At 38.3% G+C, this 16,757-nt stretch overlaps 3 protein-coding genes across 3 annotated transcripts in view; 2 read left to right on the top strand and 1 right to left on the bottom strand.

The window, feature by feature from the left end:
- Positions 1-1,681, top strand: part of LOC112141245 (three prime repair exonuclease 4) — a 4,231-nt gene extending 2,550 nt beyond the window's left edge. Inside the window, exon 3 of the mRNA XM_024264346.2 lies at positions 879-1,681. Coding sequence (XP_024120114.1) covers positions 879-1,417 — 539 coding nt within the window. The 3' untranslated portion in view covers positions 1,418-1,681. The remainder of the gene's footprint in view (positions 1-878) is intronic.
- Positions 1,682-1,898: 217 nt separating this feature from the next.
- On the top strand, positions 1,899-5,922 carry trex4 (three prime repair exonuclease 4). The gene is made up of 2 exons (XM_024264345.2): positions 1,899-2,294; positions 5,174-5,922. The coding sequence occupies exons 1-2, from the start codon at positions 2,216-2,218 to the stop codon at positions 5,752-5,754; spliced, it is 660 nt and encodes a 219-aa protein (XP_024120113.1). The 5' UTR covers positions 1,899-2,215; the 3' UTR covers positions 5,755-5,922.
- A 1,811-nt stretch (positions 5,923-7,733) lies between these two features.
- Positions 7,734-16,452, bottom strand: mpi (mannose phosphate isomerase). The gene is made up of 8 exons (XM_024264348.2): positions 16,320-16,452; positions 15,908-16,032; positions 13,476-13,676; positions 12,297-12,438; positions 12,038-12,217; positions 11,678-11,851; positions 10,500-10,708; positions 7,734-9,376 (listed from the first exon to the last, which is right to left on the bottom strand). Exons 1-8 carry the CDS (start codon positions 16,333-16,335, stop codon positions 9,158-9,160), a joined length of 1,266 nt encoding a protein of 421 aa, XP_024120116.1. The 5' UTR covers positions 16,336-16,452; the 3' UTR covers positions 7,734-9,157.
- Between the last annotated feature and the right edge of the window lie 305 nt (positions 16,453-16,757).

The raw sequence follows: 16,757 nt of genomic DNA, 5'->3' as shown, positions 1-16,757 counted from the left end.
TGTTCTCAGTTCATTGCCCTTTATTAAAAAGTCATAAAATGGAACAGGAGTGCCAAAGTCAATAATACAGGGGCCGAACTCCAAAACTCACCTTAGGTCGCGGGCCAAACCGGATAAACATGTTTTAAACACTCTACAACGACATTTAAAAACTTTAAAAACATAACTTTTTAACATAATTATATAACATTACCTGCAATAATCTTACTGTGAATGCTGTAAGCTGAATGTGGTCGCTGCAGATGCTAGTGCTGATAGCTAAAGATGCTGAAATTGAAAGCTGAAAACGCTGAAGTTTAGCCAGCTAAAATATTAGCTAAAGGCCAAATTAGCGTAAAAACAAAAGCAAAAAATAAAATAAAGGTTTGCCAAAACAGCTAGCATGCAGCTGAAAAAAATAGCTGAACTTCAAAATAGCCTAAAAAACTTAAAAAAAGCCTGAATTAGCCATCACAGCTAGCATGTACATTTTAGCCTAACTCCAGAACAACCTAAAAAAACTTAAAAAGAAAAGCCTAAATTAGCATAAAGGTGAAATATTAGCTAAATTCCAAAATAGCCTTAAAAAATCTTAAATGCCAAAGTAGTCCACAAAGCTAGCAGAATGTCAACTTTTAAAACCATAACTTTCTACCATTGATTATGAATAATAAAAATGCGGAAATATTGTTCCAGAAAAAATCAACTTAAACCTTAAATAACTTTCAATATTTTACTCTCCATAAAAATATATTTGGTCAAATTCATACAAGTTAGAAATAAACGCAAGATAACATCAGGCCTTTAATAGCAATACAATAAAATGATCTGGAGGGCCGGATATGATTACCCTGAGGACTGGATCCGTATGATTATCTCTCTAATCCTTCTTCTTTCAGACACTGCAGTGTGTGACATCATCCAGGTGGGGGCCGTCTGTGAGGAGCAGGTCTTTAACGTCTACACCCTCCCGAGCTGCGCCCTCACCCGGAGCGCCAAACAAGTCACCGGCTTCAACGTCACCCCTGAAGGCCTTTTTCTCCGAGGGCGGCGTAAACAAACCACTCCGCTTCTCGATGCTCTCAAAGCCTTCCTCAACTTCCTGCGCTCCTTTCGTCGGCCTGTGCTCCTGGCCGCCCACAACGCCAGGCGCTTTGACGCCCCCGTGCTCACCAGAGTTCTGCAGCAGCACTCCCTCCTGCAGGAGTTCCAGCAGGTGGTGACTGACTTTCTGGATACTTTCTTGCTCAGCAAGAATCTGTTCCCGAATCTGACCAGTTACTCCCAGGAGAATCTGGTCCAGTTTTTTCTAAGGCAGTTCTACAACGCTCATGACGCCGTGGAGGACGCCAAAATGCTGCAGAAGCTGTACAACGCATGGAAACCTCCCCCGTCAAAAGTTTGGAGAAGCACTTTCAAGGCAACCAGAGTCTATTGAAATAAAATAAATTACTATAAAACCATAAAAAACTAAAAGAAAAAAATAGAGCTGATTTGTAAGAAATTATTTGAAAGTGAACCCCTAGTTTACAAATGTGTGGGAATAAAAAAAATGCAATTTGTAGTTGAAACTATCCTTTAGACAGATGTGTCATTTTAACATGTGCCATAACTTAGTAAAGCTTTCTTCTATTGCTCTATAATCACTTTACCATAGACTTGTAAACTTCTGTTATGCCAATAAAGTTCAAAATATTTTGAACCTTGACAGTTCCAGAAAAAAGATTAGATGATAAAGATTTTGCTCTCCTTTGGTACCACAGATTTCCTGACTTGATTGTAAAGTTCATTCCAAATATCAAAACGCAATTAATCAAGTTAACTATTTTAATTTAATTTTAATGACAAAGCATTTCGTGTCAGTTTGCTTGAGTGTGGTTTCATTCTTGTCCGCTAGGGGGAAGCATTGCGCTTCAAAACTATGATTTCTCGCTTTACTTCCGGGTTTTCTTAATTCGTTAGTCATGCTAAACTAGTGAATTTCGCATGAAGATACAAAACACATTCTGGAAAATGATTTTTTTTTTCATAGCTGAGCTAGGGTTCAACTTGTAGCATTTTATGTCATGAAGCTTTTATTTTGAAACTTGAAACGCCCGGTCAATTTCCGTCGATGGAAGATTTTAAAAGTGCGGCGGGAGACACAAGTCGTTTGTGTAGTTTGATGTGATTAAATGTTTAATTGCCGGTGACCACATTCACCTTCTGCCTGAACAAAGATCCACGACTTCCTGTGATGCAAAACCTCGAGTCAGACGGAGGAGAAAGCGCGCCGCGTGCGTTGGTTTTCTTTGACTTGGAAACGACTGGACTGGGTACAGAAACTTCCGCCTTTTATGTAATTTTATTTACTGATTTCGTTGTACATTTGGGAACATTATGTACAAAATTGGTTGTATTAATGATCCCCAAAACAGAAGTGGATCCTGTTTAACCCTCTATGATAGTTTAAAACGTCGGGGGGTGTTAACTACTGCTTGTTTTTGGTGCCTGAATCAATCAGAAATTGTGAGCATTTACTTTAGGAAAGGGGTCAGGAGCCATATGTGGTTCCTTTTCCAAAACTAAACCTACTTAATTAGCTGCATTGAGATGATCCTATGTGACACATGGTATCTTATTTTGAAGGGAAGTCACGTGAACCTCTTCAAAAGTTATATTTTTTCATATTTTGAAAAAAATAAAAAGAAATTTTCTTTTTATTTTAATGTTTTTTTTTATCTTAAAAAAGAAAGCAACTAGTAGTTAATTTAAATGTATCATAATAGTACCGACATGAATACAAATCTGTCTTAAATTTTTAAGGCAACGAGATGCAGCTATTAAACATTATTTAATACATGGAATTAGAAATACACAAGCATTAAACATATTAGAATATGTTTTATTTCAACAACAAGTTTATAAATGGTTTGTCAATCAGCGCATTAGAGTTTAGATGCAGTGTGTTTTTATTTTTTTGAATGTGTGTTTCTGTGGGCAGATGGATGACTGTGTCTCTCTATTTAAGCTATGTTTCAAGTACATGCTAGCTGTTTTTTTTTTAGACTAATTTGGCATTTAGTTAATATTTAAGCAACATTATAGCTGTTTTGGCTAGTTTAAGATTTTTAAAAAAGGTTTTTAGGCTGTTTGGAGTTAAGCTAATATTTCAGCTACATGCTAGCTGTTTTTGTTAGACTAATGTGGCATTTAGTAAATATTTAAGCAACATTATAGCTGTTTTGGCTAGTTTAGGATTTTTAAAAAAGGCTGTTTTGGCTAATTTAGCCTTTTTTGTTTTGGTTTTTAGGCTGTTTTGGAGTTAAGCTAATATTTCAGCTACATGCTAGCTGTTTTGGCTAATTTAGCCTTTTTTTGCTTTGGTTTTTAGGCTGTTTTGGAGTTAAGAAGCACAGTCTTCAGTGGAAGTGAACATTGTTACTGTAAAAAATTAGACATAAAGGGAGGATTTAAGAGATAAAAATTAGGTGCCCCAGCACAGAACCTTGCGGAACATCAGTGATAAGTAGAGGAGGAAGTGATTGGAAAGATTTTTTGCTAAATTTATCCAGAAACATAAGATTAAAACCAGCTAATGCGAGTGTATGATATTCAGAGATGTTGTTAAAGCCCACCTCTGATGAAAATCATGTTTTTTTGAGTTTTTAGCATGTCTGTGTGGCATTTTTCTTATGAAAGAGAACAAATGTAATAAGAACTCATTTTGTTTTTTGCATTTCAGAATCTCTTTCCTTTGAAATCACTGTCAAACTGTCTTGGACAGACTTCGTTTGAATTAATGAGTCTTCTTTACGCCACAACACCTCTGCTGCATATGCACTAAACCCTCATCTGGGCCGGCTACCGTGTCTAGCTCAGGTGCCAGAGATGGCACCTAGCACAGGTGCTGGAGTAGATGGCATCTATCCATTGATTGCAGTCAAATGAGCCGTTGTTCGCATTTCTGTGGTCAAATCAGCCATCACTGGATTTTTGTGTGAGTTTCTTACATTACTTAAGGTAACAGGGCTGCAAATGCTGGAAAATCTCCATAAGACTCCACGGAGCTTCTTGATGTGACCACGGAAATGTGAACAGCAACTAATTTGACCGCAGTTATAAAGGATTGTAAATCAATGAAAGTTCAGTCCATGAAGATCTTCACTTCCTCGTCTGAGCTGACATCCGGATCAAAACCATACGGCTGGACATTACTGGTACAACTTGACATTTTTATATAGGAACTGTGAAGATTTATGCTAGCGAGACACAGAGCTATCATAATCAGATGGGGGTGATCAGGGGGCAGGGCTGCACAGGTCAGTTCCAAAAGCCACGCCCCCTCAGAGGAGATTTTGGAAACAGAGGCTTGATAAATGGCTTTTTAAGACATTTAGGTTGTGGTATTTTGGTTAAAAACATAATAATCGTAATGAAAACACTACTGAGAATGTTTTTTTTTTTAATAAAAAAAAAATGAATTGTCATTGGGGGAATTTAAAGGCCACACTCGGATCAATCTTAATGATCACTGAAGGTAGACCAACATCAGCTGCTAGAAGTTGATTGTTCATTTTTTTTTTTTTTTTTTTTTTTTTTGATTGAACTGTTTCAGTGGGGTGTAGAGTGGAATAAACAGTCTGAAAATGTCCAGAAATGGGAAAAAAAGTAGCTCATTGGAGGTAGGGATTAGGGTAAAAATAGACTACTCTTTAAAAAATATTTTTTAATCTGTTGGTGGAGGGAAAAAGCAGCTACTTACTGACTGTTTTACTGCTTTAAGGAATACAATGAAGTGGATTTTGTCGGGAACAAACCTTGTTGTGGAAAAATAACTGATTAAAAAAATAAAACACCAGTTGCAAGTAGCCAGAAATGTTCTTAAAAATGTCCCTAAATCTATGCTAAGATTATTGTTGCGAGATTCATGAAGATTATCAGGGAAAAAATAAGTTTCACAATGTTTAAGAGACGTCTGAAGGGAAATATAAATAAAAATAGGAAGAGGCGGCTGTTCAGAGGCAAGACACTACGATAGAGAGGAGGATTTTGAGGAATTATCCCCAAACTTGTTGCTGTGTACTGCTTTATTAGAACAACAGAATCAACCTGCAGCATTTAATCAACAAACTTCCAAATTCTCTACATATTAATATTGGCTTTAACCCCATGTTTTCACTGGAAGACTCATCAGGTTGTTGTCTCTCTTCAGGCCCAAACTGTGAAATCATCCAGCTGGCTGCAGTGAGTGGAGGTCACTCCCTGAACTTGTACGTGGTCCCACACGCTCGGATAGAGCGCGGAGCGGCTAAAGTGACGGGATTTAAGGTCTGTAGACACCGACTGTTCCTCCGTCACCAGCCCGTCTTCACCAACACCCTCAGGGAGATCCTGGTCTCCTTCATCGCCTTCTTTCAAATGTTCAAGCAGCCGTTTCTGGTCTGCCACAATATTCGTCACTTTGACTGCCCCCTGCTGGTCAGAGCCCTCGACCGGCTGGAGCTGCGCGAGCAGTTTGGGTCGTCCGTCTCGGCCTGCGTGGACACTCTGCCGCTGGCTCGGGAGGTGCTGAGCGGACGCAACCTTCAGAGCTTTAGCCAGGAGAAGTTGGTCAGAGAGCTGCTGGGGGTGAACTACAAGGCCCATGATGCTTTGGAGGACGTGCGAGCGTTACAGATGCTGTACACTGTCATTCAGCCCACAGCAGAGCAGGTCAGGCGGCATACGTTTACTCTGGACAGTGTGGAGAGGAAAACGGCTTTCAGTACGAAGGATGCTTCTGGAAAAGTCTGATGGTCAGAAAGAACAAAATATGAGCTTCACACAGTGGAGGATCAGTCTTTAAACTGAACTCAACTTTACAGAAACTCATTAAACATAGGAGATGCTAAAGTGCTTTATGTTTTAGGATTTGAACACAAATTGTACAAAAGCTAAATAAACACCTATTTAACCCCTTCATGCCTGACGTTATTTCCCATTATTAAAAAAGTATTAAATATTTTTCCATTCAAGATGATGCTAAATTAAGTGGATTTAGTGCTACGTGACAAACTGCATGAATGGGATTTATGTGCAGAAGGAAGACAAACTAGTCTAACTCAGGGGTCTGCTACCTGCGGATCCGGACCCACACGCTGCTCTTTTACCCCTCCACCATGGCTCTGGTTAAAAGTTTTTAATTTTAAGAAGTAAGTAATCAGTGAAAAAATACTATTAACTGGAACTGTATTCAGCTCAACAGTTGAAGGACAGTACGTATCACAAGTCGAACTAAAACATTTGGACAGAGTTTTTTTAATGCCGTGTACCACAGAAAATCTATTAGAAGTCAGAAAGCTAAACTATAATTGATGCTCACCGGATTATAAAGCAGATTTTCTATTTTTGAACAAATTCAAAGGATTTTAAATGCGACTTCCAGTTCAACAAATATGGTAGGGGTCATTTAATTAGCTTTAATATAATTTTGATTTGTTAGGTTAACAAATCTCTGGCAGAGATAAACCACAAATGTTCATATAAAATGTTTATTTTTTTTTAATTCACTGCTGACATTGTGCTGTATATTACATTTGCTGCATTGAGATGATCCTGTATGACACAGGGTATCTTATTTTTAAAAAGAAATGTAAATGAACTTATGTCAATAGTTATAAACTGTTTAATACTTTTTCAAAAGTGCTATTTTGCTGTTTGATTTATTAATGCAAAAAAAGAAACACTATATTCGTCATAGTAGTGCAAATAAACAAATGAAAATCAGTGTATTTTCTTAAGGGTGCAGTAAGACTTTGTAGCTCCTACTGGGTTGTACTGTAGTCTGTTAAAAAATAAAGAAATAATTGTAGCTGTGACAAAATATTTTCATGGAGAGTAAAATATTGAAAGTTATTTAAGGTTTAACTTGATTTATTCTGGAATAAAATTCCTTCCTGTTTTTTAATATTCATAAAGTTACTGTTTAAAGTTTTAAAAATTGGCATTCTGCTGCTTTTTGGACTGTTTTGGCATTTACTAAGATTTGTAGGCTATTTTAGAGTTTATTTAATATTTCAGCTACATGCTAGATGGTTTTTTTAAGATATTTTGAAATTTAGCTATTTCTACAGCTACATGCCAGTTGTTTTGGTTAACCTAAGTTATTTCTTTTTTAGGCAAATTTGGCATTTAGCTAATATTTTAGCTGGCTATCAGCTTCACCGTTTTCAGCTATCAATTTCAGCATCTTCAGCTATCAGCACTAGTATGTTCAGCAGCCAAATTCAGCTCACAGCATTCACACTAGCATTATCACAGGTAATGCTATATATCTAGTTCGTAATTATGTTAAAAAGTTACGGTTTTAGTTTTAAACATGTAGTTTTAGAGTGTTCAATAAATGTTTATCCTGTTCACCCTGTGACCTAAGGTGTGTTTTTAGTTTGACCCCCCTGGTCTAAAGGTTGCAGACCCCTGGTCTAATTGGTCTCCTGTAGTTTGCATAAAAAGAGTTCATAAATACAAACTGTGCAGAAGACTAACTGGACATGTGTTAAAATGAGTTATTTTGATGGAAACACACTTGAATTTCAACATTAAAACTTATAAAAAGACAAACTCTGGAGCAAAAAAATCTGCCAACATTTAAAAGAAGGTTTTGGTTTCACCATGGGTCCCCTCCACAAACTGGATGGAACAGATCTGCTCCGGTTCCACAAAGCCCTCCAGCTAAAACCTGTTTGGTATCTTTGATATGCAACAAGAACCGGAAGTAAAGACAGGAGACTGTCTATAGAGGACAGGTTTATTCAAGTCACCACATTCAAGGTTCATGCTACCAATACCTCATTCAAAAATACTCAACTTAACCAAACATTTTTTCCAAAAGACTTGGCCCAAAAAAGCTACCTTTTTTTAATTATATATATGATCTTCACTTATATCATGACCCCCCACACAAAAAGCTGAGCCAACCGTGAGATCAAAACAGAACAATATTCTCAAAGGTTTATACTAAAACTGTCTTAAGGTCAGCAGCAAAGGCATAAAGAACAAAACTCTACACTTTCAGGAAGAAAATTAGATAACTTGCAGGTATTTTTTCAATAAAAACTAAGATGGAGTAGAGGTAATGGTATTGAACAGTAACATCTCGAATATTCAGCAGGTTAACAACAAAAAGACTTCAGTTTAGTGCATCTAAAGAGGATCACAAAACAGAGAAAAGTATCAGTTTGCATGAATTCATTCATAAAAATATACTGTTTTCACATACAGGCATGAGGAAAAAGGTTTAAAATGGTTCCTCCTCCAAATATCTACAGACAGAGTTCATGTCAAACCCTGGTGAGCTGCAGAATCCTTCAGATGATCTGCAGACTCCTTTGGGTACAGCTTGACCCATTCACACCAAGAACTCCTCAAAACCAGATTCTCTGTGGTGCAAAGAAACCGATTCCGATTAAACCACATGCAGCATTTCGTTCTGAGGACGTGAGAGATCTAACGCTCTTAACCCAAACCGTTAAACAAACATGCAGCAGGCAATAAAGCTGGTTATTTTCTCCCCATCTGCCCGTAACTTTGAGGATGTTTCCCTAAATAATCTGCATGCAGGGATGCTGTAAAAACAGAAAACAAGTGTAGGATGAGCACCAACATGAAGCAGTCTCAGAACTACTCGCCTGTTCCTTTTGGGGAGGAGGGCAAAGAGAAAATAGGTTCATATAAAGTGTAAAATAGAAGACAGTGTTTCTAAACTTGTGGGATTAGTCACTTCCTTACAATGAGGCATAGTGATGAATTTATTCAAGATCAACTCAAATGATGTGGAACTGCTGCTGTTACTGGTGGGACAAAAGCACTGGTAATATTTGGAAAAATAATGATTTTATCCCAAGAAGAGGAAAGAAAAATACCAGGAAAATGTAATACTTAGAGTTGGCTTGATCAATCAAAGTTATTTTTGTAAATAAGTGTCCAAAAACATGTGATATACAAATTCTTCATGTTTTTTTCTCTATAAGCTGCATTCAAACTGAACTAAAACAGTTCTGGAGGTGCACACGACTTTAATGAGGCTAAAGGGACCAGGCTCTGCTGGGAAACAGCAAACGGGATTTCTTTAGTTTGAACTACCAGCACACTGACTGCACCCGATTCACCACGCACAAAGAAACAGGAAGTACCAGACGGATGCGCGGCTGTGTCGCGGCTACAGGAGGCTGCAAGCTCGAAACAGGACCATCCCCGACGGAGATGAGACGTGCAGCGACAGGCTCTCGTTGGCTGAGACAAACAGGACCGTGCCCCGCCTCATTGTGATGTCAGAGTGAGCGGCGGGCGCCGTTACCATGGCGTCGCCTTCAATGACCAGGAGAATGCTGGCGCTGTCCACTGGAGCCACGGTGTACTCCTTCACTGAGGCTGGAACCTGCAGAAAGTGGTCCCAGAAACACCCAGGATAAACTTAGGCCATTTTATAAAACTGTTGCTTTTCTGAGTATTATTTCTCTTTTTATTTTGATTTTTAACCATCAAGCTTCTATGAGGACTGTTTTCACAACAGCTGTTTGTTGTTTGGAAATCAAGTACTAAAATCCAATTTGTTGCTTTTAAGATTCTCCTTGACAATATATTTATATTGACAGATTTAAGTGCCACAGATGATGCCATCTAGGAGGTACAGAGAATTGTCGTGTTAATTTAAATTAATTCATTGCAGACATTTGACTGTTTTTTTTCACACTTAAGGTGAAGTCCGTTCATGTCTTACAATGCACACCTGGAAGAGCATTATCCCGCTCATCCAATGGTCATTTTCAAAAAATACATATTTAATTCTATTATTAGAAGTGGTATATATTTAAGTTTAAATCATTTTTTCACCGACCTCTCTCTGCTCGCGCTCCTCTCTGAGGAAAGCGATCGTCATGAGATGTCAAACAAAGCATCATTTCAGAGGGAAAGTTCACCTCTCCTTGCTGTTTTTGTCCAGAAATTGGAGCAAAAGTTTATTTCAAAGAAACAAAGTATAAATAGTTCTATTCCTTGGGTGTGTCAAACTCACCCTGATTCCTCGTGTCTTACTTCATCCTTCTAAAGTTCTCTTCTCTCTCTCGTCTTCAAAATAATCAAATTCACCAAACAGGTTAAAAAAAGCTATAAAATCACGTCGGTCTTTTCTACTGTCTTGCTGTTGTGATAAATTAATCAAGTATATTAACATTTCTATTATGGTATTAATATGATGTTAGTGTTCAATATTTTTTGATTGCCCAGACAAGTGCTCCTATTGCTTTATGATGTGGTGAATTGGTGTGTTAAATGTGCCTCTTAATTGATCAGGCTTGACAATAATCCCCCTCGGTGGTGTAAAAGTAAAGGTTGGAAGTCTGTTAAAATGAAAACTTCCTAAAGCCACTTTTTTGGTTGTATTTTGACCTGTTATTGTGCTACAATGTCACAAATTTAAACAAAAATACTTCAAAATTAGGTTAAAAATAATTGCGATTAAGAATAGATTAATTAATTACAGGTCATAAATTTCCTCCTACCTGTATTTTGATGACGGTGAAGTCTGGCACTGGGGGGTCGTACACGGTGACACAGGGGTCTGAGGAGTCCTGCACACTCGGGAAGATTTTGGAGGAGGCAGGTGCTGGACTGTAGTTCAGCATCTCACACAGAGTGTTCACGTCGATGTACTTCCGTGTCAGCCCAGCCCTGACGGTGTTGTCCGAGCACGCCATGCACTCGATACAGTCTGGAGGGCAGAGGCACAAAACAGACTTGAAAACTCCCAGCGGCTTTTCATCTGTTGAAAAAGTGTTCTCTTTTAATTATAATTATGCTATTTTTAGCCCCCAAAAATATTTTCTAGGCCATAGTTTCTGCGAGAGTTCATGAGAAATTTGACTCTAAATTGCTGGTGCAGAGCAACCCCGCCCCCACTTCCTCTCGCTTATGTTGAGAGCTAGGAGCAGGGAGCCTGACTGTGTATTTTTTTACATCAAGATCTTTTTCAAACAGCATTTTTACCCGATTCACAATGACTGGAATTAAGAAATACTCAAAAATGTCATTTTAAACTAAATTTTCATTACATTTGCCCTACATCTTCAAAAAAAAGGTAACTGACCTTGTAAAAAAAAAAAAAAAAAACGCAATTTCCATCTGATCGGATCTTTAAATAAGCAGAGTAAGGAGTCAAATGGCAGAAAAAAAAGTCCAGGTGTTCTAAGAGCCATTCAGAGAAGGAAAAGTTTCTTTTTGTCCTTCTGCAGATTCTATTCAGCTATTCAAATATTCTGTCACTTCTATTATTTTTGGCTTTAGGAAAGAAAAAACAAGTAACTTTTTTAAATAAAATATTAAAAAAAAGAAAAATATTCTGAGGCATTTGATGTATTTTTAATGTTTCTTTTTGTTTGTTTTGTTTTTATTGGTCAGCTTTGGTTGCTGTTGCCAGCCATTTGATGTATTTATTTTGTATTACAAAGAGATAATTATGCTAAAGTAGTTTGATTGGCTTTGTTAAATGGGGCAGAGATAATATGTTTTCTTATTTCTGTTCCCTTTAATTTTCACCAGTCAATAATATTAACTAATTTATTGTGTAATTTATTGTGAAAATGAAATTAAAAAATGTTTTTAAAAAAGTTCTATATTCTTTTCAGAAATATAGTTGTATACAGTGTGTAAAAAACATTTAAAATAAATCCAATGTTCTTACCTCCATAAATGTAAGCATGAGGCTCGTTGGCTCCCAGGAACATGGCCTGTCCCGGCTCCAGAACCACATAATTCAGGAAGTAAATGGAGAAGCAGCCGATGTCTCCTGGATACTGGGAGTGGAGGCGCAGCAGGAGCTCCCCGTTGCTGCTGGACGTGTCCTTTCCTGCTGCTCCTGCAGATATGAGGAGGGGAACAGGGATGAGAGATTCAGCTGCCTCCTGACGGGACCACATTTAAAATTTAGGCTGTACCAGGAAAAATAAACCAAAGATCAAATGATGGTGCTAGAAGCAATATTGCTTTTTTTTTTTTTTTTCATGTTCTACATTATCCGTTTTGCCTTGTTCCGGCTCCTCACCTTCCTCTGTGACCCTTTTCACCAGCTCGTTGAGTTCATCCACAAACACCTTCTTCTCACAGCTCATCATCCTGGTGAAGCACTTCTTCAGAGCCTGGCCGGTGCGAGCGTCGTCCCCCACGCTGCGCCGCAGCTCCTCCGCCGCTTCATTCCCCACCAGAGCGTGAAACTCTGGCACGCCTTAGAAACAAAGCACACGTCAACAGGTTCTTCCTGTGAGCTCGGCTCGACGTGGAGCTTCCCAAGATGCATCACTCACGTTGAAGGAAGGCCAGGATCTCCTCCACCGGTCTGAAGCCGCAGAGGCCCTGGAAGCGGGTGAGGGCGATGGCCATCTCCGGTTTGTGGTTGGTGTCGGGATAGTGCTCCGGAAACTGAGCATGGAGACGGGCCGCCAAGTCCTGACCACAGGGAGGAGTTTAGGAAAACATTGCAAATACAAAAGGAAAAAAAGCAAAAACCTTTATTGAAACGGCTGTCTCAACTGTGACCATCAGTAGAAAAATGTATTTGATGCGGAGGTCAGAATGTGAAGACTGGGTTCCATTGACTGTATGTGAGAACTGGAACGAAAGAATGTAACGCCATCCAAAACAGCTGAATTCTGATGATGTAAATTTAGTCGCCATTTTCTCTTTTTACAGACATGATGGAACCAGAAAATGTCAATAAATAGTGATAGCTTTGAGGCAACCGCTCTATGCAGCCACTCTCACCACGTCCCTACCACTACAAATGCTCTGAACGGACCACCTACTTTATGAGCCGTCTGACTGGTCACTTTATAACTTGAATAAAGAAAACATCTTTTAAAAAAAAGGATAAGCAAGAAAATGTTAATAAAAATGTGCTGGCTGGTTACTCTGACAAATAGAATGAGTAAACGCTGTTTATTTCTCTGTAGGAGTCTTTGAGCTTCTTGGAGCCAGCGAGTACTTCCTGTTTGGAACATGAGGAGGGAGGAGTCCGTCAGTCCAGGTGTCATATACAGTCGATGGTTTTTGACATAAAACAAAAACTTTTATTTGTACTAATCTTATGTCTTTAAAATACATTGAAAACTCATTAAATCCTAAAATTTGTTTACAATTTGTAATTTTTATGTAAAACCTTTATAAAACCTTAAATGTTAAGTCGTGTTTTGTGCTTTTCTCATTCTCTAGGATCTGGCAGACTTAATAGAAATGTTAAAAAGTTACTTTTTTTTTAAAATCTGCTAAACCAGAGAAATAAGAGCAGACGACCTTAAATGCATCCTTAAAAATGAAAAGCTGCACACACGTAGAGATTGCATTTTGAAATCTCTTTAGGTATTCAACAGAGAACTGAACTATTTCAACATCCATATTTGAGTAAAATACAAAAGAGTGACTGTGGCACGATACATTTGAACCTGAACAAAGACTATCTGAAAAGGTGAAGGTGTCTGTGTGCTCACCTTGTTGGGGTGGGCCTGTATGGACAGAGCTGTGTTTACAGACAGCACTTTGAAGAGGAAAGGCAGCTGACCCTGGAAGGCATCTTTCACTTTGGAGCCCAGGCATGCTGGGTAATGGGCGATCCACTGACCCAGTGTGGTCTGCGTGATCCTGTTGTCTTTGATCTGAGCGTCGCCTTTAGGGTGGGCACCCATCCACAGCTGAAATGGATAACAACACGCTCAGAGGTGATTATGAAATAATCTAACAAACTGTACTAAATACACAAATGAATTGCACAACCGACATGCTTTTATTTTGCGTATCACAGTGGTTGTTCAGAGTATCTTTAATAGAAAACTGACATGCAGCTTGCAGGAAGGCCTGACCTTCATGTTGAACCCTGCAGAGCAGCTGCACCTAAATTAAGATGACCGCCGAGCTTAGAGAGAAGGCCTCTCTGCACGCGCTCAGAAACAACAGCATATCTCCAAATGGGAGGAGCTCAAAGAAGCATGGCTCCTCAAAGGCTAAAACCAGGCGAGAACCCAGGAAATATCACAGCAATTTTTGAGAGATTTTTCTCTCTCTCACTCCAATCATCTTGTTTTTATTTATAGTAAAAGCATTTCCACTGATCTTGAATTAATGATGATGCTGTTTTTAGGCAAAATGAATAAATCTGTGTTGTTTTCTAGGACACTAGTTCATCAGAAATTCATCTCTCAGATGTGGGCGGGACTGAGGAACCCCACCCCCACTTCCCATCATCCATTTTTTGCACTCTCTCCTGCTAGCTTACAGACCCTCACAACCCCAACTTAACATCACCGATGCAACAAAAATGGCGAGCAATATTGGAGCAATCCAGCCGTACAGTTGTGAGTTAGCTGTTAGCTCAGACGAGGAAAACAAAGATGTACATGGATGTACAGGAAACATGTACAAGAAGATCAAAAACAACATATTTTAATTGGAGGGGGGTCTTGCCAATTTGAAATGCAATTTCTAACTTTATTATCATAACATATGTCCTCCAACTTCAGAAAAATGACAAAAGAACATGTTAAAAACACCAAAAACAGTTTTTAATCTTTAACAGCTTTATTATTTAAAGTTAAAGTCCTGTTAGTTGTCACGCATCTAGGTGTGTGAAATTTGTTCTCAGCATTTTACCAATCCCTTGGTGGAGAGGTGAGCTGCAGACACAGCCGCACTCGGAATCTAGTCCCTTAATGCTGAGCGTCAAACAGCCGAGTCTTTGGCATGACTCTGCCATAGATTTGAACTCATGACCTTCCAGTCTCAGGGCGGACACTCCACCACAAGGTCACTGAGCTGTTTGGTTTAAATCAATAGTTATATCAATACTTTTTTTTTTACCAACCAAACCAAATTGCTCAAATCAATAATTAAATCTCAAACTAAATTCTCTTTTTAATGCCATTTCCCAACTTGTGATAACCTTATAGTATTTACTGGACAGTAACCTTTAAAAGGTTATTTGACCATTCCAGGGGCCACATGTGGCCTTTTCACCCCTTCACTGTGGCTCTCTGGGTTTAAAAAAGAAAAGGATTTTAGTTTTAAAAAAATTAACTAAAATAAAAAGTAAGTAACTAATAAAGAAAAGAGTAAAGTAAGCTCACTCAAACTTTAGTCAACTAAAATATTGACAGATTTAAGAGCACCATGTACCACAGAAAATCAATCTGACTACAGAAAGCACTACCACAATAAAGTTAGACCGCATAATAAGGCAGGTTGTAGTTTCAAATAAATTAAAGTATTTTTAATAGATAAAATTTTAAGGTAAAGGTCACTTTATTAGCACTTATTTAATTTTTGTGAGTTCAAATTATGAATTTCTGGCTAATTTGCACCACAAATAATAATATGACACAACCTACTACTAGATTTGCAGCATAAATATCATCTAATGGGACACTAGGTGCTTTTTATTTTGAAAGGAAGTCCTGTGAACCCCATCAAAAACGTATATTTTGGGGAAAAAAGGTTATTTTCTCTTTATATTTATGCCAAAAAAGTAACAGTTTATTTATAGTGATCAGAACAGTTAAAAAAACTTAAATACAAACCTGTGTCTTATTTTTTTTAATAGTTTGTGGCTCCTGCTGGGTTTGGTCAGTGAGAATTAGATGATGTTGCAGACCTCTAGACTAATAACAGTCTGACACATTTGTTCAAACGAATATTTTAAAAATAAAAAATAATAGTACACGGAAAAATGAGTACAAACAGGTGTCATGACCACTTCAGGGTTATCTGGAATATACCACATCGTTCAGGTTAAATAAACAGATGGATAAATAAAGGGTTCAAAGTTTTTTTTTTAAGGTAATTCTACACAAAAACAGTTTACCGCTAAGCTTCCATCTTTGCAAACTTGAGATATTTTTATGGTTTTGAAGACAGAGTGATGTTAGCTCACCTCCGCATAGGGTTTCTCCTCTATGACAGCCAGCGGCTCTCCTCCGACCACCAGCTTGGCCACCTCGCTGTCCAGCCCAGCCTTCCCCCACGCATAGTTCTGCACGGCGCAGGTCAGAGGAAACACTGAGGAGGAGAAGGTCAGGAGTCAGCCGTGAGAGGAGTCCAGCCTTTGTGTTCACTGTGTGACAGCAGGTAGGTGATGAAAACGCCGCTTTCATCACGCGGCGGTTAAACGCGGCTTAAGCAAAACAGAACGCCGCTTGAAACGAGGGGTGTGGGGGGTCTTGTAATGGCCCGCGTGAGCTGCACGAGACACGGGTGCCCGAGGATCGGACACGGCAACCAAAAGTTCACCGAACATGTTTAAAGAGATAATCCGAAACAGGAATGAATGAGACAAGCTCGCTTACCTCTCACTTCCTCCATGACTGCGGCGTCGACTGGAGGAGCGCCGGTGACGTCAGCACGCGTCGTCTCTTTCGCCTTTATTGTTTTATTTTCTTCCGGTTTTAAAGTATATATTTAAAAAGATTTGTCAAAATAAAAGAAACAAAAAAATCTACCAGTTAAAACGTACATAGCATGGCTATTTATGTATTGTTCATTTATTAAAAAAAATACCACTACCTATACAGTTGTATCTAGAAAACTAATAACATTTTTATAACGTAAATATTTTATCATTAAAAAAATCATATTGTTGATATATATATATATATATATATATATATATAGTTTTCTGCAGTTTTGAATAACAGGACGGCTATTGCCATTGATATAAATTAATATATAAATCAATAGTTATAGTTGTCCATGCATCCTCACTTGTTTGAGAGATTTATTTTGAT

This window comes from Oryzias melastigma, linkage group LG6 (genome assembly GCF_002922805.2).
Source record: "Oryzias melastigma strain HK-1 linkage group LG6, ASM292280v2, whole genome shotgun sequence".
Classification (NCBI taxonomy): Eukaryota; Metazoa; Chordata; class Actinopteri; order Beloniformes; family Adrianichthyidae; genus Oryzias; species Oryzias melastigma.
Note: the sequence above shows the minus strand (reverse complement) of the source record. Positions and strands in the feature narration are given on the sequence as shown.